The sequence below is a fragment of the Aethina tumida genome, chromosome 5 (genome assembly GCF_024364675.1).
Source record: "Aethina tumida isolate Nest 87 chromosome 5, icAetTumi1.1, whole genome shotgun sequence".
Classification (NCBI taxonomy): domain Eukaryota; kingdom Metazoa; phylum Arthropoda; class Insecta; order Coleoptera; family Nitidulidae; genus Aethina; species Aethina tumida.
Window position 1 is genome coordinate 24,292,965 of NC_065439.1, and position 22,694 is coordinate 24,315,658.

A 22,694-nucleotide genomic window follows, 5' to 3' on the forward strand; every position below is an offset into this window, starting at 1 on the left:
ACACCAAGTAATAACAAATTTATATTATCTTAAAAATAAATAACATTATATTTATTTTGTATACATAAACCTTATAAATAAATAACAGTGTACTGACATTGTTAAATCATATTTTGCGTAAATATAATATATGTATCACATAAAAAGCTCCAAAAAGAAAATGCTAAAATATAAATTACTGGACGCATGGCATACTAAACATCTTTGTACTATTTTGGCAATGTACAAAAAATATGTTTCTCTATAAAATAAACAGAATCTAATAGTAAGTGATTTGTCTTTGGAAATGCATATAATATTGCTAGTGATGTTAGATCTAGTATGGCATTTTATCCTGAATCAAATACTTAAAAATTAACCACACATTACACACAATACCAATGTACATATTTTCCACATAATTAATAATTCAATTCATGTGTTTTGTTTCAACTTGGAAACTAGTTTTTCTACCAAAATAATCTATTTAACTTTTTTACAATAAGGTAAATTTGATTTCTAATACAATTACAAAGAACATTTTTAAAATTAATACCTGAGCAAAATAAAATTAATTACATCATAATTACAATTACAAATCTTTCGGTGTGGTCAGTGTTTCAAGTCAAATATTTCAATGAGCAGAGGTTCGACCTCTGAGGGGTTTACGTTAACGTAAACATTAACAAGTTCTTCATTGAGCTTATGAAGTTCCGTAATTTTTTGGATGAGCTTTAGGAACGTCGACTTGGCTTCGCATCCTGGGTATATACTTTCCAAATAACGTCTGAGCAGGTAGTAATAGGCATTCTGGAAAACAAATTTATAAGTTTTAAAGTTAAAAAGTAAAATAATTTGAAGTGAAGTACCTGTTCCAATTTAATGACGTCTTGGTGTATGACTCTGGGCCTATCGGGCGTGAATAAGACTATGGCACACAAAATTAAAATTATGTTTTCATCCGACCTCCAAACTGGGTCGAATGTTTTGATAAATCGGTCGTGTTCTTGGTACATGTTTCCCTTGGCCAATTTCAGCACATCTACGTTTAAATTCATTTCTTCCTGGCTGTGAGGTATCTTCCAAGTCTGTTTTTTGGCATCGTAGTTTATTGCACTGCGCAAGATCATGATTTCCGTGCATCCTCCTTTTAATAAAGCAACTTGGTCTTCTTGGCACATGTTTTTGAAGGCGTTTATTTTCTTTGCCATTATTATCAAGCGCCTTATACCAATTGCTGTCAGGTTTATCACGTCCACCAACGCGGGGTCCGCTTCTAGGGCTCTTTGTGGGTTACCCTATTAAAATTACGTGTTATTAAACAAAGAAAAGGAAATTAAGCATTTTTATTGAGATAAAAACGTGAATGAGATATGGTGCTTCCATTTCTGCCAACAACAAAGTGACACAGTAAATTACTCATAATGATGCGAATATTTTTATCGGGGATTCAACGTTGCACGAGATAAGAGTGTTTTGATTTTAAATAAAATTGTTTTTTAACTGCGATTATTATCGTGATTTATTGAACTTGATAACTAAAAATTTTGCGATTTATATGTCTGGAATGTGGTACTCATACATGGGCCATAAAATTTAATTTTTAATGGCAAAGCGATTACTTATTGCTGCGTTAGCATTGTTAAGTTTGACGTAATATTATGATGACTAAACTAAATTATGTCAAACCTTAAATTTGCATTTGTCTCCCCCGCACATGTTTTTCAATTCGGCATCAACAGGTGTCGAAAGAGCCTTGTTGGCCACGATCAGTTCATTCAGTTTCGCCCTTTCCGCATCGTTCAATTCACGTGAATGGGACAAGCATTGGGCTATGGATGTGTACGCCTCGTACTCCAGTTTAATCGCCTCCACAAGGATCGATTCTATGGGGCTAGACACCATAGAGTTTGCTCTGCAACAAGACGTTTGTGTAACTAATGATATTCTTTGTATCAATAAAATAATAAATAACTGAAATTGTTAAATCTAAGATTGTATTTTAAATGTGTCTGATACTTAAAAAATTTTACTTTGTAAATTGGCTTAAATCAAATGCAAAATTGTCAATGTGGTTTATTTTTGAAACTCTTACGTAACGAAAGTATCTAATATTTATTCAGTAAATTGAATAGTGTCATAAATTACAATGTTTCGCATAAGAATCAAGGTCTCTCAAGTAACAGAAAAAAGTTCATGTTTACTGAGCCCATCAAATTTACACATTAAATGTTGTCAACAGAATTTACAATATTTTAATTTTACTTCAACAGTTTAATTTAGTTGCCAATCTAAAATTTTTCTGAAATAATTAAAATATGTAGTAAAATTATTCAGTTAAATATGAAGTAGTTTCAGTAAATAGCAAAAAATATTAATTCAGTAAGACATGTTGTGAGTTTTTGAAATTGTAGAATGAGATATTGAAATACGAAATAAATAAGTAATAAATACTAAAATGATTTTATCTGATATACGGTAATTTACCTTTAAATTATAAATAAAAGTATATACTGATAAGGTATTACTATTATTATTATTATTATTTACTTAACATGAATGACTCTCTTATTATTCATTATTCATCAGAAATTTATGGAGAACAGAATAACTTTAAATACTTTTCTAATTTAATTTATTTTCAATAGAAAGCCCTGTATATTTTTAGATTTTGATGCTGAAAATTTTAATTTTGGAATACACGTTAACCAAGAACTATTCTATAAGGAACCATTATTAATACTCCCAAATTTTCTACAGGGTGTTCGTTTTTTACATGGGTGTAAATGAAAATTTCATATCAATTCCTTTTTTTATTCTCCATAAACTTCTAATGAATATATATATATTCATATATATATATATATATATATATATATATATATATGTTAGCTTACGTCATCACCTTCACCGATGGACCGATGCGACGTGCTCACATCTATTTAGACTAGTTTTGTTTTATAAGCAAATCTGAAGTATTTGTTTACATTTAATAATCGGGGCAGTTCCTAAGAAAGAACCAGGCAGTCAAGCTTTAGATGTCGAGGGTTAAAGTACGTTTGTTGTAATAAAGCGTAGTATTGTGAATTTAGTGTTTTAATCAAACTAAAATGACAGATTAATAGTCGCTAATCTATCATCAGAAGTGGGATATCTTCTCGTGAATTATTTCCGGAAGAAAGGACCTAAAAAAAAAAATAAATTTTTTTTTGTGTTTCTTTGTGAACGAACAATGGCAGACAATAGTGAAAAACGCGACCGCGCAGTGAGTCCGAACGTTGTGAACATTACCGAAAGTGTATCGGAGACGGACAATAATATGGCGTTGTTATTTAAAATGCAGCAAGAAAATAACAACAGTTTCCAAAAACAAATCATGGAAATTTTGTCGACAATGGCCAACGCCCAAACTACTCAAGCAACATTGAGGGTGACTGCGCAGACGCAACCTGTTTCCGCTTCAGTATCAGAAGGTGTAAGTGCCGCGGCGGCGCAGTTTCGACTTGCAAGTTTTGACCCAGATGATACACCGTTTACTATGGTTGAGTGGATGGATGATGTTACTAGGATCCAACAGGAGCTGGAAATATCCGATACTCTTATTGTTTTAAAAGCTGGTCATGCTTTACGAGGACGTGCAGCACGCTTTTATCAACATTGGAAACCTATTATTAGAGATTGGGCTTCTTTTCGACGAGATTTTGAAATTGCGTTTCCTGAGTTAGGTACTCCTGCTACTCGTATCAGAAATTGTTTAGCAATTAAGAGTTCAAGTTTTGATTCACTAGTAGAATACGGTAACGCCAAATTAACAGCAATTAGAAGATTTTATTCAGACTTTCCATGGAATGTTGTGTTAAGTCTTGTTGAATACGATATTCAAAACACAGAAGTGAAAAATCGAATCTCCTTGCTAGCTCCTACATGTGATTCTGAACTATTAAAACTGTTGGCTACCTGTGATGCGAATAAATTGAACGCTGGTGTGCGAGAGCGTGAATTGTCACGAAAACGACCGTATAGCTTTCGTGATCAGCGTTCGTTTCAAGGAAACTGCAGAAGATGTCAACGCTATGGACATAAAGCAGTGGATTGCAAAAATGCGGAAAAAATACAGAATATGTCGGAAAAGGTACAGCCGGGTCCTTCTGGAGTACATCAAAGAAATTTTTCGTCTGGCAACAACACCTCAGCAAATAAGAAGTTTTGTAACATCTGTGGAGTGAATGGACATTCAGAAGATACATGCTATAGTAAAAAACAATGACATGAGGCATCAAAACGAGTGCTCCTGGCAAAAAACACTCGTTTTATCCGTTCATTTCCATCAGCTACGGTTACTAACAATTCCATGATCAGTTCAATAGCATACTTAGTAGACACAGGTGCAGATGTCTCAATACTTCACGAAAAAATAGCGAAAGCCTTAGACTTGCAAATTCAACCGGATTGCCAAATACTGTCTGGTGTAGGAAATTGTGTTATGAAGCCTCTGGGTCGCAGTAGTGTTGTGATGTGTACACCAACCATGACATTAGAAATTGATTTTCTAATTGTGCCAGATGGATCAATTCCGGGATGTGATGTTGACGCTTTAATTGGACTTGATGTTTTAAAACGACCAGGTATTAAAATTGAATTTAATGCAAACAGTGTAGACATTGTATATGATCATAGTGATAGGCAACGAATTTGTGCTATATACGCGTTTGAAGAAAATGACTTAAATTTGTCAGGACTGGACGAGTGGGTTATTAAGGAAATAAAAACAATAATCCAAAATGGAATAAGTCAAACACCGGCCGCAGTAACAACAAACAAGTTAAGAATAACATTACGTGATCTACAGCCAGTGGCCTATAAACCCCGTCATTTGTCATATGGCGAAAGATTACAAGTGAAACAAATAATAAAAGAACAAATTGAGAGTGGAATAATACGACAAAGTGAATCTCCTTATGCAAGCCCAATAGTCCTTGTCAAAAAGAAAAACGGAGACACAAGATTATGTGTAGATTATCGTGACGTAAATAAAAAAGTATTACGTAATAATTATCCTCTACCACGGATACAAGATCAGATTGACGCCCTTGCCAAAGCTGTATATTTTTGTACTCTTGATATGAAATCGGGATTTCACCAAGTTGAAATAGAAGAGAATTCAAAACATATAACTGCTTTTGTGACACCAGATGGACTTTACGAGTACAATCGAATGCCGTTTGGTTTTATAAACTCCCCATCGTGTTATCAAAGTGCCATCGATAAAGCCCTTGGACCACTTAAAGACGATATTGCGTTTGTTTACGTTGATGATGTGTTGTGCCCCTCTCGAACCATTCAAGAAGGTCTTAAGAACTTAAGAAAGGTCATTGACGCCCTTTCGAAGGCCGGATTTGTTTTAAACATAAAAAAATGTAACTTTTTCCAAACATCTGTGGAATATTTGGGTGTTGTGATCGAAAACGGTACGGTAAAACCTAGTTCGCGAAAAGTTGACGCGCTCGCTCAAACATCAGCTCCTAAAGATGTAAAAGGTGTTCGTCAATTATTAGGACTGGCTGGATACTTTAGACGTTTCGTGAAAAACTTTGCAACTTTGACAGCACCGATATCTGCACTGTTACGTAAGGGAAAAACTTTTGAGTGGACAAGTGAATGTGAAAATGTGCGATTGGATTTAGTGAAACGATTGACTTCTTATCCGATTTTGAACATTTTTGATCCGGAACTGACTACCGAACTACACACAGACGCGAGTTCGCTTGGATTGGGTGCCATACTTATGCAAAAAGACTTAAATAATGTGCTTCATCCAGTGGCGTATTACTCTAGGCGTACAACTGATTGTGAATCGCGATATCATTCTTATGATTTGGAAACTCTAGCGATAGTGGAAGCCACTCAGTATTTTCGCACATATCTGTATGGTATAAAGTTTACAATCTATACAGACTGTAATTCAGTAAGGGCTACAGCACTCAAAAAGGAACTACACCCCCGCGTTGCAAGATGGTGGATAAAATTGCAGGACTTTAATTTTGATATAGAATATAGACCAGGACATAAAATGGCACATGTCGACTATTTAAGTCGAAATACAGCATCTCCGACAAAACGAATTTTAGCAGCACGAATTATTGCTAACAAACCAAAGACAATTTGTGAATATCAATCAGAGGATGTGTTTTGTCAGACAATAATAAACAAAACGCATCATGAGACGGGATATATAGTGAAAGACAATTTAGTGTTTTTACAATGTTCAAATGATGGTCGCGAACGTTGTTTTGTACCTGTAGCAGCTCGACTAGAGATAATGAAACTGTATCATGATAACTCGTCTCATATTGGTGCTGATAAAATGTTAATGAAATTACGTGAGGACTTAATATGGCCACGCATGGGTAAAACAGTACGCAAATATGTTGCAAATTGTAGATCGTGTGTGTTGGGTAAATCTTTTACTGGAAAACGGAGTGGATTGTGTCAACAGAAAACGAAACCTTCAAGTAAAATGGATACGTGGCATATTGACCATGCCGGACCTTTGGTCAAATCTAATAAATGCACTCAAATTTTAGTGGTTATAGACGCTTTTACTAAATTTGTGCGATTTTGTCCTATTAGACAAAAAAATGCCGAATGTACTATAAAGGCATTAGATGCATTATTTATGGAATTGGGTCGACCAAAACGAATAATAGCTGATCGGGGAACAGCATTTGTAGCGAGTAAATTTCGAGAATTTCTCAATGATAACTCTGTTGAGCTACACCTAATTGCAACAGGAGTTCCTAGAGGTAATGGACAAGTGGAACGCGTTATGAGAAGTTTGTTTAATGCGATGCGTGCTGTGTTGAATGAAAAAGACGAAAATAAATGGACAAAAGTGCTACCTGATATTGAGGACGATTTTAATGTAACTGTGAACAAATCGACAGGATTCGCGCCGTGGATATTAATGTTTGGTGAAAATCGACGTCTGAGAGCAACTAACGAACTGTTAAATGGTGTGCCAATACAGACAAGTGATGTGGACGCTGAAATACTTAGACAACAAGCTCACAGTCGCGTGTGCGAAGTAACCAGTAGAACAATTACAAACTTTAATAAGAAAAGAGTGCCGGCAATACCATACGCTGTTGGTGATAAAGTTGTTGTTGAAAATAGTCAGCTGTCGAATGGAGGAAAATTGAAACCAAAGTATCACGGACCCTTTGAGGTAACGCATTGTTTACCTAATGAGAGGTATGCTCTCCGAAGGATTGGCAGCCGAGGTAGAACTACAATAGCGGCACATGAACAGTTACGAACCTGGCCAGATACAGAAATTCTATAAGGTATGATGGATATAGATTTATTTAATAAGATTGATGTGTGAATGTGTGTAAAGGTCCCTGCTTAGTAGGCTGTTTAAGGTCCCTGTGTATCAGGCTATATGTGAAGGTCCCTGCTTAGTAGGCTATGATTAAGGTCCCTGCTCGGCAGGCTATTTTTAAGGTCCCTGCGTCGCAGGCTATGTTTGAGGTCCCTACTTTGCAGGCTATGTTTAAGGTCCCTACTTTGCAGGCTATGTTTAAAGGTTCCTGCTCGGCAGGCTATTTTTAAGGTCCCTGCTCTGCAGGCTTAGATTGTTGTGTTCTGGGTCTGTGAGACAAGCGGGTAATAGACCTGGTAGTGGTTGAACCGCCTCTGAGCTCCTGGCTAGAATATGGTATCTTTTGATAGCACTTGAGAGTCATGGGTGTAACAGACCTGTTGATGGTTGAACCGCCTCTGAGCTTCTAGTGGTTGTTAACTGTGCCACATAACAGTCTATTTTGTTAAATGAAATAAGGTTTAGACTTAGTTCTTCGAATATATTTTGAGCTTGTACTGCTGTTATAATGTTTACAGATTACCGGTGTCAGGTGAATCTTTGCAAAACTGCGGAAGGTGCGAGGACGCCCCACATGTCAGGAAGGCCGTGTTAGCTTACGTCATCACCTTCACCGATGGACCGATGCGACGTGCTCACATCTATTTAGACTAGTTTTGTTTTATAAGCAAATCTGAAGTATTTGTTTACATTTAATAATCGGGGCAGTTCCTAAGAAAGAACCAGGCAGTCAAGCTTTAGATGTCGAGGGTTAAAGTACGTTTGTTGTAATAAAGCGTAGTATTGTGAATTTAGTGTTTTAATCAAACTAAAATGACAGATTAATAGTCGCTAATCTATCATATATATATATATATATATATATATCACAAAAATTAATTACTGATAAGGTGTTATTATTATTATTTATGTTTAATCACAATCAATACTTTGTAATGTGAATGAAGAAAAAGATTTAATATAGTCACTCTTATAAATTAATTATTTTTTAGAGTATATTTCAATTCAGTTATGATGCAATATGGAAAAATTATTAAATACTTACAATTTCAGTTGTGCTATAAAATAATAATCTTTTATTATCAACTATGCGTTTTTCGCAATATTTGAAACAGGTGTTTAAACATTGCATTTTGATAGTGTTTCAATATACAATTGTAGAAACGGGATAACTTTAATACATTTAAATTGGCATTAAATTTTAAATTTACATTATGAAAATTAAATATTTTTAACAATATTATGGATAATTTGATTACATTGAGAAATATTTGACATAGTGAACTATAATAAGAAAAAACCTAGTGACATAAATCATTTAATACAGGTGATAAATCCACTACCAATACATATTCACCAATGTGATGTTTTTAATTTAGCACAATATTTAGTTTTAATATTATGGTATTAATTTAATAATCCAATTGGATTCCTTTTGTAATGCAAATAAAAATTACCTTTGAACATCCTCTACCACATCTTTTGTGACATCCAACCTATGTTTACTGTCAGCAACACTTGTTTGATTATTTTCACTATTATTATTACAATTAAGGTCATTATTGTTAACTAAATTGTCTAACAAATGATTCTCCACTTCACTTGGCTCTTTTTCCACTAATTTGGGCGTTTGTGTATTTAACTCAGAGCCTGTACTCATAATTTTTCTAATATCATCACTTGATGACACCAAACAATCGTTTGGGGAGGCCACACTGTTGTCCAATTTCGTATAGTTAATGACACCAACATTTTGATTATTGGGCTGATATCCCTGGTCAGACATAACAGTTTCCTTAGAATCGGAGTCAGTGAATGCACCATTAAAACTATCAGTCTCCTGTGACTCTGCATCTGTCGAGTTCCTCTCTTTCTTGATCTTTTTAAAGCCGGATTTGAAACCATCGATGCTCCTCTTTTTGGCCCTGTTCTCCTCAATTTTTTGTCTCTTGAGTACCTTGTCCTGTTCCGACATGATCAAGTCTTTGCACATGCCTATGTTGAAACACTTGTCAAGCCTGCACTTCTGGCAGAACCTCCTGGTGACCTGGGTGATCTCACATCGGTTGTCAAATGGACACTTGAACTCCTTCTGCAACAGGGCATTTCTTCTGAAAAAAGCCTTGCAGCTCTCGCATGTCACCGCGTTGAAATTGTAGCCAAGCGCTTTGTCGCCGCATACACCACATTTTTTCGAGTCCACCTTCACCTTCATCTTTCCGTATTTATTTATCTTTAACTGCGTATAAACAACACACGGTTCACATCGGGGCGCTGTCAGCTGGAATTCAGCCAATTGTGGACCGAAAAGTTTACTGTCGTTCCACCATTCATTGTAATTCTCTGATTAAATTGAAGATCATAGATTTTAATTTGATAGGTATTATTATGAAGTGATATGACCTTGGACTGGTGACAATTTTGTCAGATGCTGGCCTGTGCGTAGGAGAAAAGTTACTACATTACGGTTGGCTGCAACTTCGAATTCGAATTGGAATGTAATTGTGGTGTAAATCCCCTTATTCTTTTCTAAATGTGGATTTCACCACATTTATTACTAAATATTATTTTGTATATACTAAACTATTTACTAATCAATAATTTCATATATTATTATGAACACAACAAAAATGTTGTGTAATATTCAGATTTTTATTTACTTATACACACGTGTTGTGTTACTTATGGTAATTAAATATTTATATGTTAAATTGTTTTTTAACATTCATGAGACGTCTATAAATTAAAATTAACATTTTACATTTTTTTCTAATAAAAGAAAATTTTATCTCGATCCTAATTACACAAACAACTAAAAATTTAACGCAAGTTAAACACAAGTTAAATTTAAATATACATTCAATTAATGTAATATAATGAACAATAATTTTAAATAAAAATTATATTTAAATTATTTTTAATATACACACATACAGAGTGATTAATCGTAATTATTCATTAAAAATTGGAGAATGGAAATAGATATTTAAAATTTAAAACTTTATATTATAATTACTATAAAACTTTCAAATCAATACCTTTTCTGTTCTCCATAACCTACTTAGGTAAATCAAAAACTAACCATACTAAGAAAATTGAAAATATTTTAAAATTGCCAAGTTTATTACTTATTATAATTAGAATAAAATTGTGCAATCGCATTCTTAATTACTAAACAATTTAAAAGTATTACACTTTGTTTTGCTGAGTCGATTGTTCAAATAAATTTACTTTGCACTATTTCATTTTATTTTAGACTTACAATTAGTTCATATTCAGATTTTATTCAGGTTCATTATGGAAGTTACATATTAAAGAAAATAATAATGATGATTTTTAAAAGTTTTTACCTTTCATTTTTCATATTTTTAATTATAAATAATGTTAGGACAGAGGAAGACTTTTGTTCAATTAATTTTAAAAAAGTTGTGAATAAAGTTAGTGATAAGTTTTTGAGTTTCTCTATTGACCCTGTAGTTCTTCTGAGTGGTTTTAATTTAAGGTGAGTTTTATCCTTTTTAATGAAGTGTATAAATTTATTTAATTAATAATGAAAATTTCTCAAATTAATTTCTCTCACTTAACTTTTTTTGAATTAAAACTGGGACTAACTATCGAATTTTATTAAAATCAAATAGATAGTGTTAAATTTATAAAGATTTACAAAAAAAAAAATAAAATAATTCACTCCATTTCATACCAACAGAATATTTTAGTTTGTCTTTAATATTTCTTTTTAATTGTTAAGACCTGTACAGTCGTTTTTAAATCGAAAAAATATATATAGTCGTTGTTAAACTAAAAAATCAATTTTTGAAAAAAAAAAAAAAATAATAAATATTTAAAAATGTTAAAATAATTATTTTGTGGTATTTTATCTGTTTGATAAGTTGTTGTAAATATATTTTATACTTTGCACTTAAACTTATCAAAACTAACTTACTTATAAATAATTGGGTATTAACATTTCAGTCACTGTTTTTCACTAATTAATATTGAGTATCTTACTTAATGTTTGTCATTCATCTCCTACTAGGCAAATTATTAAAATAAAAAGCATAAACGACTTAAATAATGATATTGCAAAAATTTATTTAATTTTATAAAAAATAAAAATATACATATGCAGTTATATAAATCAGAAATACATATTTTATATTTCTAATATATTTATGTATTTATCATATGGGAATGTCAAGGGTTAAAAGTGGACACATTATCAAAATGATTAATCATTTATTGGAATTTAAAAATTAGCGACAAAGAGAGCAGATAACATACTTTTAAATCTTAAATATTGGTTATCTGGTCACAGATATCTTATTTTTCTGATTTGAAATAAACACATTTGTTTATCTTATTCAGAAACAATAATTATAATTTAATTTAAATTAATTTTCAGTGAGTCTTCTCAGCAACTAGCCAAACGTCTCGCTCCAACTTACGTACGATTGGCTGGACCCTCAACGAAATTTGTTAAATACATCGACAACGAATATGGAACTGCTGAAAACAATGACACCTCCAAAATTATGGTTACTCCTTCCATGTGGTTCGGTGTTAATGAATGGTTATACCAGGCCAACATAACGCCTGTATTTGGCATCAATGATTTGGAAACAGACATGGGAGAATGGAATCCCCAATCCACTTTGCCCCTTTTAGAACTTTCTGACAAGTTCAACGTCAGTTGCTATTGGCAATTAGGTTTCGGTAAGAATTTATTTTCAATTCAGCAATAAATACCAATAAACAGCAACTTTCATGCACCCAAACGAAAAACACCTTGGAGAAATAATGTTGAAAAATCGTTAATGTATGCATTTCAGTCGATTTTCTAGGTAATATTTCAGGATTCATTCAGCATATTAATACTCAGTATAGTTGCCTCGGAAATTTATCCCTGAAACAAAGCAATAGCCTCGTATCGAATTTAAAGCGCAGCCCATAAATTTCCCGGCAAGAATAATAGGGAGAACTATTTAACTGTCTGCATCAATAATGAAATGAGATTTATTGGGTGGGAGGTGTTTCTTTCAAATGATTTCCTATTCCTGCCTTTCCGGCACACGTGTATTTTATGGGGCAAATAAAACTAACTTTTTAGTTTTTGAAATATGCACATTTAATTTAATAAGCTGTCCTAAATTTTCTTTATAGATTGTTCCAACAAAAATGAAACCCAATACAAAGAAGACTTGACAAAATTACGAAATGTTTTGAACACATTTCCTGATAAAGCAAAAACGTGGAAAATTGTTGCCAGTGATTTCAGTAAATGTCATTCACTCGAATATTTGGAAAACGTGCGGAAAGTCATTCAGGAAATTGAAAACCGTGCTGATGTCGTGGTTCTTGAACCGTAAGTATAAATTATTTAGTTCACAATACCAAAACTAAAGCTTTCCCCTCTTTTAGAAATGATAAAACCGGACTATATGTTAAGAAAGATTTACTGCCTAAACTAATTCATTCGACAAACAGTAATTTGCTGATGTGGAAAACAATTCAAAAAGATTCCAAACCTGTCAGCTTTTCTTCAGCTATTAGTTGGTGTCAGCAACTGGGAGATGCTGCCAAACTTGGTTATGACGTGATTTTGAGACAACCCAGATATAACGAATTGTTTTCTATTACACCTGTACGTCTTTAATATAAGTTTTTACTGTCTCATTAATATTTTTACTAATTGCAGGTTTATTGGGTTAGTATTTTATACAAAACCCTGATGGGCAGAGTGGTGTTGGATACCAGGAAACCATTCTCTTCCTCAAAATCTTACGTATATGCTCAGTGTTCCAAAAAACAAAACGATTTCTTAAGAAGAGGAGCAGTTACCATAATGATTGTAAATAATGAAACAGAATCGTATACTACCAGCTTTAGACTTGGCAATCCATACATTAAATCGGTGGAAATACAAACTTACATATTGACCTCCACTAGTGAAGATTCGATGTAAGTATCTTAATATACTCTGAGTGTAACAAAAAACACAAGTACTTGTTTCAGTGACATATTTTTGAATGGTGTTAAACTGGAAGAAGACTTCCTTAAAGATGAAAAACTAACATTCCCATCTAAACATCGCAGAGCAAATGCTTTAAAACCGATTTCTTTGGAGGTACCATCAAAATCCATCGGATTTTTCGTTTTACCGAGTGCCAGGGCATCAGCCTGCATACAATACGAAGGTGTCGAGGATCAACTGATAAAAGAAATCGACGAAGATCAGCAAATATCTTTATCCCGAGAGATTGTTGAAGCCGTAGAACCTCGTGGCATGTTCAACTCCCTCAAGGAAATTCAAGAGATGTTGGAAAAAGAATTGCAGTCTGACGAAACGTATTATAAAAGTAACAGACAAAATAAAGTGGACTTTAATATACTGAAATCCAGATTGCTGAAGCCTCTTAATCACAAATTAACTGAGAACAATTTCGGTACTAATAATCTGATATTGGATAAGTTAAGGAAACCAAAACAATCAGAGATTGATTCAAGATTAGATAAGTTACTGGAAGAAGTAAACTCACTTAAACAATCATTAGGAAACGATGTGCCTGTGTTCAAACTAAAACCAAAATTACATAACTTAAGTAGTTCAGAAATGTCCAGGGTTATGAAAAATAGGGCAAGACTTATGGCAGCCAGGAAGAATATCGTGTTCACCAGCAAAGAATTGGATGAATTAGTTTCTAGAGGTCAAAAGAAACACTCCAGGATGTATAGAAGCGTTGCTGATCAATGGGAAGATTTAAAATGGAAGCTGGAAGAGAAACGGGACGAATTTTTAAGTAAAACAAACGATTTAAAAGCAAAATGGGAACAAAACAAGAACGTGATGTTAAAGAAAGACTTTAATTCAAAGTTTGAGAGTTTTAAAAACAAATACAACAAAAAGCCATCTATACCTAGTCTAAGTAATCTCAGATCGAAACTTCAGGCTCCTCTTAGATTTAGAAGAACTGTAGATGTAGAACCATGGAATAGTTGGAAAGATAAGTTGCAGCAGAAGAAAAATGAGTTCCTAGGAAGTTTAAACATTAATGATTTAGTATCAAACTTTGACAGACAGAGAGAACAAGTTCAGGCCAAACTCGACATGGAGAAAGTTCAATCTAAGTTCGAGGATGCCAAAAACAAGATATTAGGAGCGATGAATTTAAATGATTTAAAATCCAGAATTCAGGATGCACATGACAAATTTCTCCAAAGTTTCGATATCGGTGATGTGCAATCCAAACTTGAAGAAGCAAAAAACAATCTTTTAAGAAGTTCAAATTTGGACGATATTAAGGAAAGATTTAATGACGTAATTTCAAAGTGGGACGAACAAAAAAATGCTTTGTATAACAGAAGGTCAAAAAGATCGGCGACAAAATTAGGTTCAATACGATCTAAGTTGGCACATAAAAGGCAAATAAGTGCCTTATTAAAAAGTCGTATGAAAGAAATGAATAAAAAGGGGAACCTTCGGAGAAATAGGAGGGATATCAACATGAATTTGTTGAATTTAAAATCGAGGACTGATAGTACGGGACTACCGACTACACCTAAACATCTTTCAAATTTGCCGTCTTTTAAAAAACCATTAGATTTAAGTGAAAGAAGTAGTGAAGAGTTTATGTCAAGTTCAGATGAAATTAACCTCGACTCTGGTGAGTCAAAACCGCCGACACCTAAAAAGAAAATAGACATTTTCAACTTGCCTAGACTTAAACCGATGCACCTTCCAGTGAGCCCCAAGTCACGAATAAACCATGAGAAGGAGCAACACCCGTGCGAAGAGGAAATATTTGGAAAAGGAATTATTTCTGGTTCTCCCGATGAGCAATGGGCCCATTTTAAAAAGTTAGACGACTGCTTCCACATGTTCAATGAGAAAAAATCTGTGAGTGTATACTGTATAGTTACTTGTGCATAAGTTCCATTTTTTTTGTTTCAGAGCGATGGCTTCACAAAAAAACTGTCGGATTATCTTAAAGATCCTGTGGCAACGCAAAAGAGTGATGAAATAGACTTGTCCCTGGATGACGGTATGGATTTTGATTTTAAAAGGAAAAGGAGGGATGCCGAAGTAACACACGGTGTAAGTTTATACTGGGTATAGTTAATTGTGCATAAGTTCCATTTTTTTGTTTCAGGGCAAAGGCTTCACAAAAAAACTGTCGGATAATCTTAAAGATCATGTTGAAGTGCAAGAGAGTGATGAATTAGAGTTGTCCCTGTCCCTGGATGATGACGATATGGATTTTGATTTGGAGAGGAAAAGGAGGGATGCCGAAGTAACACACGATGATGTGGAAAAATATAAAAAGATGTTGCATAAGAAAATCGCAGACTTAGAAAAAGTTATCAAGCAAGATCGCAAAAAAATTGTTGAGGACAAGCTTAGAATGCAAAAGGAGCGTGTAAAAGCATTAAAAGATAAAAGTCTTAAAAAAGTGCAACCAGAAAATATAGTCACTAGCGAAATTTCTACAAATGCAACAAGTGATGAGTCTAAAATAAATAAATTAAATATTCTCAAAGAAAAACTGAGGCAAGCGAAAGTCGAATCTGCCAAAAATACGGACGCACTCAAAAAGAAACGCAAAGAAGAACTTGACAAGATCGTGACACAGCTCAATAAGAGCAAAGGAATAGTCAGTAGACTAAGTGCAGCTGCATTAGATATTGGGCAATCGAGTAAACCTGTTGAGAAACCAAATATTTTAGGGGATATTGAAGACAAACGAAAACAACTATTAATAAAATCTGAAATGAAGGAAATAGAAATGCTTAAGAAAAGATTGGAGAGGCGAAAGAAAATTCTTGATAGACTTATAAATGAAGGAGTATATAATGAAAAAAATGTTGAAGAAAGTACTTCCACACCACCTAGTTTACTAAATGATGTTATAGATAAAAAAGTGGAACCCGAAAAAATAGAGGAGCATAATAATGTTGACATTTTCCATCAAAATATGTTCAAAATTAAAACAGAACCGAAATTGGCCAAAGAAGAACCCACAAAATTTGCAACACATAATAATAAAAGTAACATCATACATTTCGTAGATGGTAATGGAAATTCTACAGAAAAATCCTTAGAAGGGACATTGGGTTTACCATTAGAATTAGGGGAGTCTGGCAAAACAGAAAAATCTAACGATTCAACAATAGAAAACGTAACTGAAAATGAATTAATTGAAGAAATGAATACTCAAAAACCAGGAACGACTTCTCAGAACACTGTTGATGATACCCTAAGTGCCCCTGAACATATACAAGTCACAGATAAAATTACTGAAGTAACAGACAAATCTGTTATCGAATCCCAATTAAATTCTTCCCCAAGAAATGTAAATACTGATGAAACGTTAAATATAAAGAAAGAGGAAAACCTTAATGGTAATCAAGAAGGAATGAATTTGTCTGAAAATGAAATAGACGATACTCTAAGTGCTCCTCCAACTGATGTCTTTGATGGTGTACATGTTACAGAAAATATTCCAAAATTGGAGGGCAATGATCAATCAAAATCAAATTCAGAACATTCAAGTAATGACGCAAAAATTTATTTTGTAGATTCTGAGGAACAACTGCAATCCACAAAGAAAGATCTTATAATTGATGACTCCATCCACAACAAGCTTCAAGAAAACAATCCACAAATTCAAACTAAAGAATCTGATAAGATAGAACAAACAACTGTATCGCATGATATAACTGAATCTTCTACTGAACCTAATTTGGGATCTACCGTTGATGATAATAAACATGAAACTACCTTACAGTTAGTTAATAATGGTCAATTCACTGAAGATAAAATAAAGATTAAAACTCATACAAAAAACAGAAGCTTAGTTAATCAACTAGAAGAACTTGAAAGAAAACTGGAAGAAAAAATGGCACAAACAGTAAAAGAAAATGTTGACAAATCAAACAACGAAACTGAATCTTCAAAAACACACGTGTCGCAAGCGGAGAGCAACATTGTTAAAATGTTAGTAGATAATTTAGAAGCAACTGATGAAACTCAAGAAACTAAAGCTACGGAAGTGGTATCAACGACCGAAAATCAATTACAAACCGTTCAAGAGGAAGGCCAAGAGAAAACGACCGTTCCAAATACTGTTGAGGTCGCTTCTCATTTAGATCCACTTCAGACCTTAGCCGAAGGAATGCTTGAGGCAGCAACCGACAATGTGCAAGAAGGTTCTCAATCAAGTACCACTGAAAGTCTGGACGACATTAAACCCGAAAAAAGAAAAAGATCCGTTTCGGCGTTTGGTAAAACGTTTGGGGATTACCAACCAAGAACCGTAAACTTGAGAAAATGGAAACCTGAAGATATACTTTCCTTGAAGAGGGTCAGCATGGTGTCGAGAAACGGCTTTAGACCTAGTGGGGATAACAATATTTACAGATCATTTTTGGATACCAAGATGGGTAATACACATTTTAAAAACAAACGCAGCACAGATATTGATTTGATGTCGGTGGAAAAAGATGTGGACAGTGCTATGAACGACATAGATGCTGATTATCAGTTTAACAACCGGATTGCACAACATTCTAGTGCTGAAAGCAACGATGATATTTTTAAGATGGAGGAAAGGAAGGCTCATTATGGGGACAGTTACGATGGTGAAGATTTGAACGGCATTACGAAGGAATCGGTCGTAGAATCAGAGACAATTATGGATGACAAGAAGGAGCCGCTTGTAAGCTACGACGATAAGATGACATTTGGATCGAAGCAGAAAAAACCTATTAAGCCCCAATCTTATGATTACATCCAGAAGATATTGCCCAGAGATGAACAACATGCTATTACTAAGTTGTTTAGTAATTTAAATGGATTGCTGCAGAGCATTGGGAAGAAATTTGAAACCTCTTTCAAGAGTATATTTTTGTAAATTATTCTTTGTGTTTAGGATAAGTTAAACATTTTTGTATAGTTGTGTATAATAAATAATAAAAAATAATATCAGTTGGTTTTCTTTTAATTTTAATCCCCAATGAAGGATTTATAACAGTAAAGGTAAGTAGAGAAATAAAGCAACAGTTAAACTGTAATATTTTATTTTAGTCCGTTTCATGTTTTCACAATAACTTGCGGGTGGATGTAAACTAACAACAATCAAGTCAATCGACTAAGATTTTTTAATATCATCATCATTAATATTAATATTATTTATAACAATGTGAACAGCCCTTAACTATCTATTTTATAGGTACTGGAGGCAACTACAACGTGTTTCATCTGTCTCAATTTTTTTTTATTGAAACGCCAACTGCGAAAAGAAGCCAACTTCGATTATTTTCTGGTAGCTGTCTCTCGTAGTCGCACATTCAGTTTGTTTTCTGTTTAATAAGTGTATAAATACAAAATTGCTACATTACTAGGTCTTCAAAATTACTTCGTGGCGTTAATACCTGTCATTTGGGTTTTATTTTTTCTTTTGTACAGATTGTATTTCAATCGCCGTTGTAGAAACGCCACGAACAAGATTCAAAACAATCAATAAAAACTAAAACAATACATATCGAATCAACAATGTATCTACATTACAATTTATATACTCATGGCAGTGACTGCACACATATTTCGCAACCTAACAAGTAACAAGAACTTTGCAAAATATCATCAGCGTTCGTATTCTAAACAGAAATTTCTCCGTAACTTGATATAGTCGTAACATAAATTTTGGTCGTCCATTAAGAAACCAGTAATTAACTTTAAGTCTCAAAATAGTGTACGGTCACTCTTAATAACAATACAACATTGATCATAACATTTTCAGTTTTTTATTCTTGCAATAAAATATCACTAGCTTTTTAAATGTCACTGAAGCTGAAGCTCTGCGAATTCAGAACAAACCACTCACAAATAATGATAATTCTAAAGGATTTTGGCTTATGATGAACACTAACATGTTTTCGTGGTGGTTTATTTCGAGTTCGTCACATCCCACAAGAAGTCCGAGAAACTACGCAGAAAACAAATCAATTTGACGCCATAATTTTATAGACTTACTTGTGATAACCACGAAAAAATCATTGTGTAACCGCTTAGCCAGTTTGTGTTCAATTTCAATGGTAATTTCCCCGATTCTTGTGGAATTTCAAGTAATTAAGTAAGAAATTACAGATTGTTTCTAGTATGTTTAAGTGTCGTTGTCTCTAGAATTTAGATATTCAATGTGTGTTGTGTTTACCTATTCGGCGTTATAGATCGAGCTCGCGAACATCCAGCTCCAACAAATTTGAATTACACGTTAGTTTCCAATTCATCAAAGTCGGTTGTTCAGGTTGATTATAAGGTCGTCAATTAAAAAAGAATGAAATACATTTATATCACTTCATACTAAGTCATTCTTCTAAACATTGCTTATTGTTATACTTTCCCCGGCTCCGTTACAAGACCGTCAAAAAATGACGTTCCAACAAAGGAGCCGGCAAAGTTTTGTTTGATTAATAACAACAGATAAAGTAGGAACGATAATTTGGGCAAGATTCCTACACATTTTCCAAAAAACACCAAGATCGTAATAACTATAGATACACAGCGGAATAGCTACGAGGAAGCTTATATTGCTTCAAGTAATAGATACAATTACGTATGCGTACACAGTTAAGTTATTAGGAGTTAAGGCCCAAATCAATAAATTAAACCTTGTTAACCGGGTTAACAACTTCTAAATAAGTAATCATTATCCTACTAAATGATTTGCATTGATCTGCATTTGCGTTCAAATATCACTAATAAGTAATATTTTGTTTGTACATATAATAAGTGACAAAACCCTCACGTTAAAACATTACTACAAGCGCAATGCGTGGCACGACTTAGTGGTTCAGCTTATAGTACAGGTTGGCTGTGAGGTTTCGTGTTTTTTCACGTTGATTTCACCCAAATTCCAAATAAAAAAATGCGTTTTGCCAAAGAGACACAGTTTTTTTAGTTAAACAACGACACCTATGTTAGTAAATTACATTGATACAGTCTAAGATACACTACTTTACCTAAGATAAGATAGACATAGATGCTATTCTACTAGTAAAGAGATATAATGATGATATACATATATTGAAGTAATTGACACATAGACAGAGGATAGAGGGGGAGGGGGTTAAAAGAAGTGATACGTTAAGTTATATTGTTTAACTTTAGATTGTTTTCTCTTTGGATATTTGTTGGGTACAACGACGAAAACTATTTTTTACAGACCTACGCATATCCTTAATTACTTTTTTTTTTTGGTAACGATCAACTTTTTTTTTTGTTGACAATTGTAGGAGGTTAGTGTACAATAGTCAAATTTTTGTGAGAGTTTTTTTTATAACATGGAATATGGTGGTTGTCATTTTCACTTCGTTGTAGCAGCAAATACCCAAAATCGTCCTCAAAAATGGATACAAATAATACTTTATAATATATTATTGTCTTTACTTTTACATTGATGAGATGATGCGTGAACAATTTGATAAGCATGCTGTAATTTTCTCCACAGTTAAACAGTATAACCGACAGCTGAAATTAATATAAAGTGCCTAGGACAGGAAAGCGGTGCATATTCTAAACTAAAACAAATACATAATTAAGTGTTCTGTTCAATTTAATCCTAGTGATAACACTAGTTGTATTAAAAATAACCGGATTTAATAAAAAATAAGAGTATCTTTGTTACAATGGTGTTAATTTGGTCAAAATTATTTCGGAGAGATAAGAGAGAGCGCGAGAGAAAGAGATCCACGTACAAAAAGCAAAACGTCTGTCTCAACATCATCGATACAGCAGTTTTGCCCAAAACAACTGACAAAGAGTAATTTCAATAAACACCAAACAAGAATCCAATGACATGCGACACCGAAACCAAAATAAACAACGCCTTCGTCTTGGAAAAGTCAAGTGGTGACGACTCGAAGACGACCAGTCGGTTGTACAAGCATTGAGTACACGGTAACGTAATTTTCACATCCATTAAGCTCTAGATTTAGTAAGGCACCGAGATTATTGGAACAAACAAGAAAATCTGATTTAGCTTGTGGAAAATATCACAGGAGCCGTACGACGGCGACGACTTAAAACTTGATGTGATTTCTTGTCTAATTTTTATATTTGTCGGGAGTTTAATCAACATGAAGCGGTGGCCAAATTACAGTTATTTATCTCCGTTCATCATCAAGCATTAATTGTTTGTTCCGACAATTTAGGTGTGACATCAAAGGCAGTTTTGGGAATTTGGATGACGAATCACGATGTGCAAAAGTGGAGGTAAAGTGTGTACGAGAAAAGTCAAAAGTGTTCTGAAAAAGGATAAGCTTCGAATTTTTTGTTTGTTTAAATGTTTGTTAATTTTTTCATTGTATTTTAAAAAGTCTACATGCGTCTTTAGAAAATGATCGTAACAAAAATTTTATTCACTTTTTTGGTTTACACTTATATCTGACGTTACAAAAAAATAGGTTTAAACTATGTTTTCTATCTACAAAACCTGTTAACAATTGTTTTTTTTTAACATCTCTACAAAATTATTATGACAATAATATTTCGGTATATCAGGTCATCATAATAGTTTTGTCTTGTTATCGAGTTGTTTATCGCAGTCTCTTTTTTGTTAATGGCTATATCTGCGTGTCGCGTCATATGAATAATTTTGAATAGAACAACATAACTTACACAAAAACACATTTATCATTTCCTCTATTTAGTAAAAAACTACAATGTATCTTTCTTAAAATTATCTACATCAAAAACAATGGATAAACTTGGCAATTTTTAATACTAAGTAACCTTAAGGCTGTCGATCTGCGTCTAAAAAAACGATAAAATAATTTTAAAAAAGATATCACTACTGAAAATACTTTGGATCACAGGTGAACTCACTACTTCCAAACCGGGAACGAAATAACTGAACCGAACCGTGTCAAAACTAGGTGTCAAAAATGTTTGGGTGTTAATAATGTGTTTGCTACGATGTTGTGGTTGACGCTCCGCAGAGGAAGCCCTGTGGAACTCCTCCTATTCATTGCATTACGCATTTACTCTCTAACTGAGACTTGAGCTCGATTACTTGTGTTTCTATTGTGTTCTTCAGTTCTGAAATTAACATAGAAAACATTTATTTATAAACATTTATACACAAAAAAAATTATTAATAAATTTTTGTATATCTGAACAAAGTTAAAGTACTACAAGCTAAAGGGATGGTTGAGTAAAATGAAAATGGTGCAGTGTAATATTAAATGTGTCCAAGAAAAATGCCAACACAACACAAACAAAACGAAAAGACTTACCTTCACTGGGAGTGAACGAAATTCAAGTAAAATAAAACTAAAA

General features: G+C 33.5%; 4 protein-coding genes across 13 annotated transcripts in view; 2 read left to right on the plus strand and 2 right to left on the minus strand.

Moving 5' to 3' along the window:
* Positions 1-8: 8 nt before the first annotated feature.
* Positions 9-9,745, minus strand: LOC109597653 (nuclear hormone receptor HR96). The gene is made up of 4 exons (XM_049967512.1): positions 8,818-9,745; positions 1,669-1,894; positions 849-1,277; positions 9-789 (listed from the first exon to the last, which is right to left on the minus strand). The coding sequence occupies exons 1-4, from the start codon at positions 9,573-9,575 to the stop codon at positions 592-594; spliced, it is 1,611 nt and encodes a 536-aa protein (XP_049823469.1). The 5' UTR covers positions 9,576-9,745; the 3' UTR covers positions 9-591.
* Positions 9,746-10,665: 920 nt separating this feature from the next.
* LOC126265701 (heparanase) lies at positions 10,666-14,334 on the plus strand. The gene is made up of 7 exons (XM_049967970.1): positions 10,666-10,862; positions 11,763-12,073; positions 12,521-12,722; positions 12,779-13,001; positions 13,056-13,318; positions 13,373-14,230; positions 14,307-14,334. The coding sequence occupies exons 1-7, from the start codon at positions 10,687-10,689 to the stop codon at positions 14,332-14,334; spliced, it is 2,061 nt and encodes a 686-aa protein (XP_049823927.1). The 5' UTR covers positions 10,666-10,686.
* Positions 14,206-18,336, plus strand: LOC126265669 (uncharacterized). Its single transcript, XM_049967912.1, has 3 exons — positions 14,206-15,254; positions 15,309-15,452; positions 15,508-18,336. Exons 1-3 carry the CDS (start codon positions 14,466-14,468, stop codon positions 18,265-18,267), a joined length of 3,693 nt encoding a protein of 1,230 aa, XP_049823869.1. The 5' UTR covers positions 14,206-14,465; the 3' UTR covers positions 18,268-18,336.
* Positions 18,337-18,416: 80 nt separating this feature from the next.
* Positions 18,417-22,694, minus strand: part of LOC109597654 (complexin) — a 326,764-nt gene continuing 322,486 nt past the window's right edge. For 9 of the 10 annotated variants that reach the window (XM_049967336.1, XM_049967332.1, XM_049967338.1 and 6 more), the window contains one exon: positions 18,417-22,454. In XM_049967336.1, coding sequence (XP_049823293.1) covers positions 22,381-22,454 — 74 coding nt within the window. In that variant the 3' untranslated portion in view covers positions 18,417-22,380. Of the gene's footprint in view, positions 22,455-22,651; positions 22,689-22,694 lie in introns of all 10 variants that reach the window. The other variant, XM_049967341.1, reaches the window with a different exon arrangement.

Coding starts and splice junctions, on each gene's coding strand:
- LOC109597653 (XM_049967512.1), bottom strand. CDS start 9,575: ATGAAGGTGAAGGTGGACTCGAAAAAATGTGGTGTATGCGGCGACAAA. Junction 1,278..1,668: donor GAGACAAATGCAAATTTAAG/GTTTGACATAAT, acceptor TAATTTTAATAG/GGTAACCCACAAAGAGCCCT. Junction 790..848: donor ACGTCATTAAATTGGAACAG/GTACTTCACTTC, acceptor TTTGTTTTCCAG/AATGCCTATTACTACCTGCT.
- LOC126265701 (XM_049967970.1), top strand. CDS start 10,687: ATGATGATTTTTAAAAGTTTTTACCTTTCATTTTTCATATTTTTAATT. Junction 12,074..12,520: donor CTATTGGCAATTAGGTTTCG/GTAAGAATTTAT, acceptor TTTTCTTTATAG/ATTGTTCCAACAAAAATGAA. Junction 12,723..12,778: donor GATGTCGTGGTTCTTGAACC/GTAAGTATAAAT, acceptor CCCCTCTTTTAG/AAATGATAAAACCGGACTAT.
- LOC126265669 (XM_049967912.1), top strand. CDS start 14,466: ATGGAGAAAGTTCAATCTAAGTTCGAGGATGCCAAAAACAAGATATTA. Junction 15,255..15,308: donor TGTTCAATGAGAAAAAATCT/GTGAGTGTATAC, acceptor TTTTTGTTTCAG/AGCGATGGCTTCACAAAAAA. Junction 15,453..15,507: donor ATGCCGAAGTAACACACGGT/GTAAGTTTATAC, acceptor TTTTTGTTTCAG/GGCAAAGGCTTCACAAAAAA.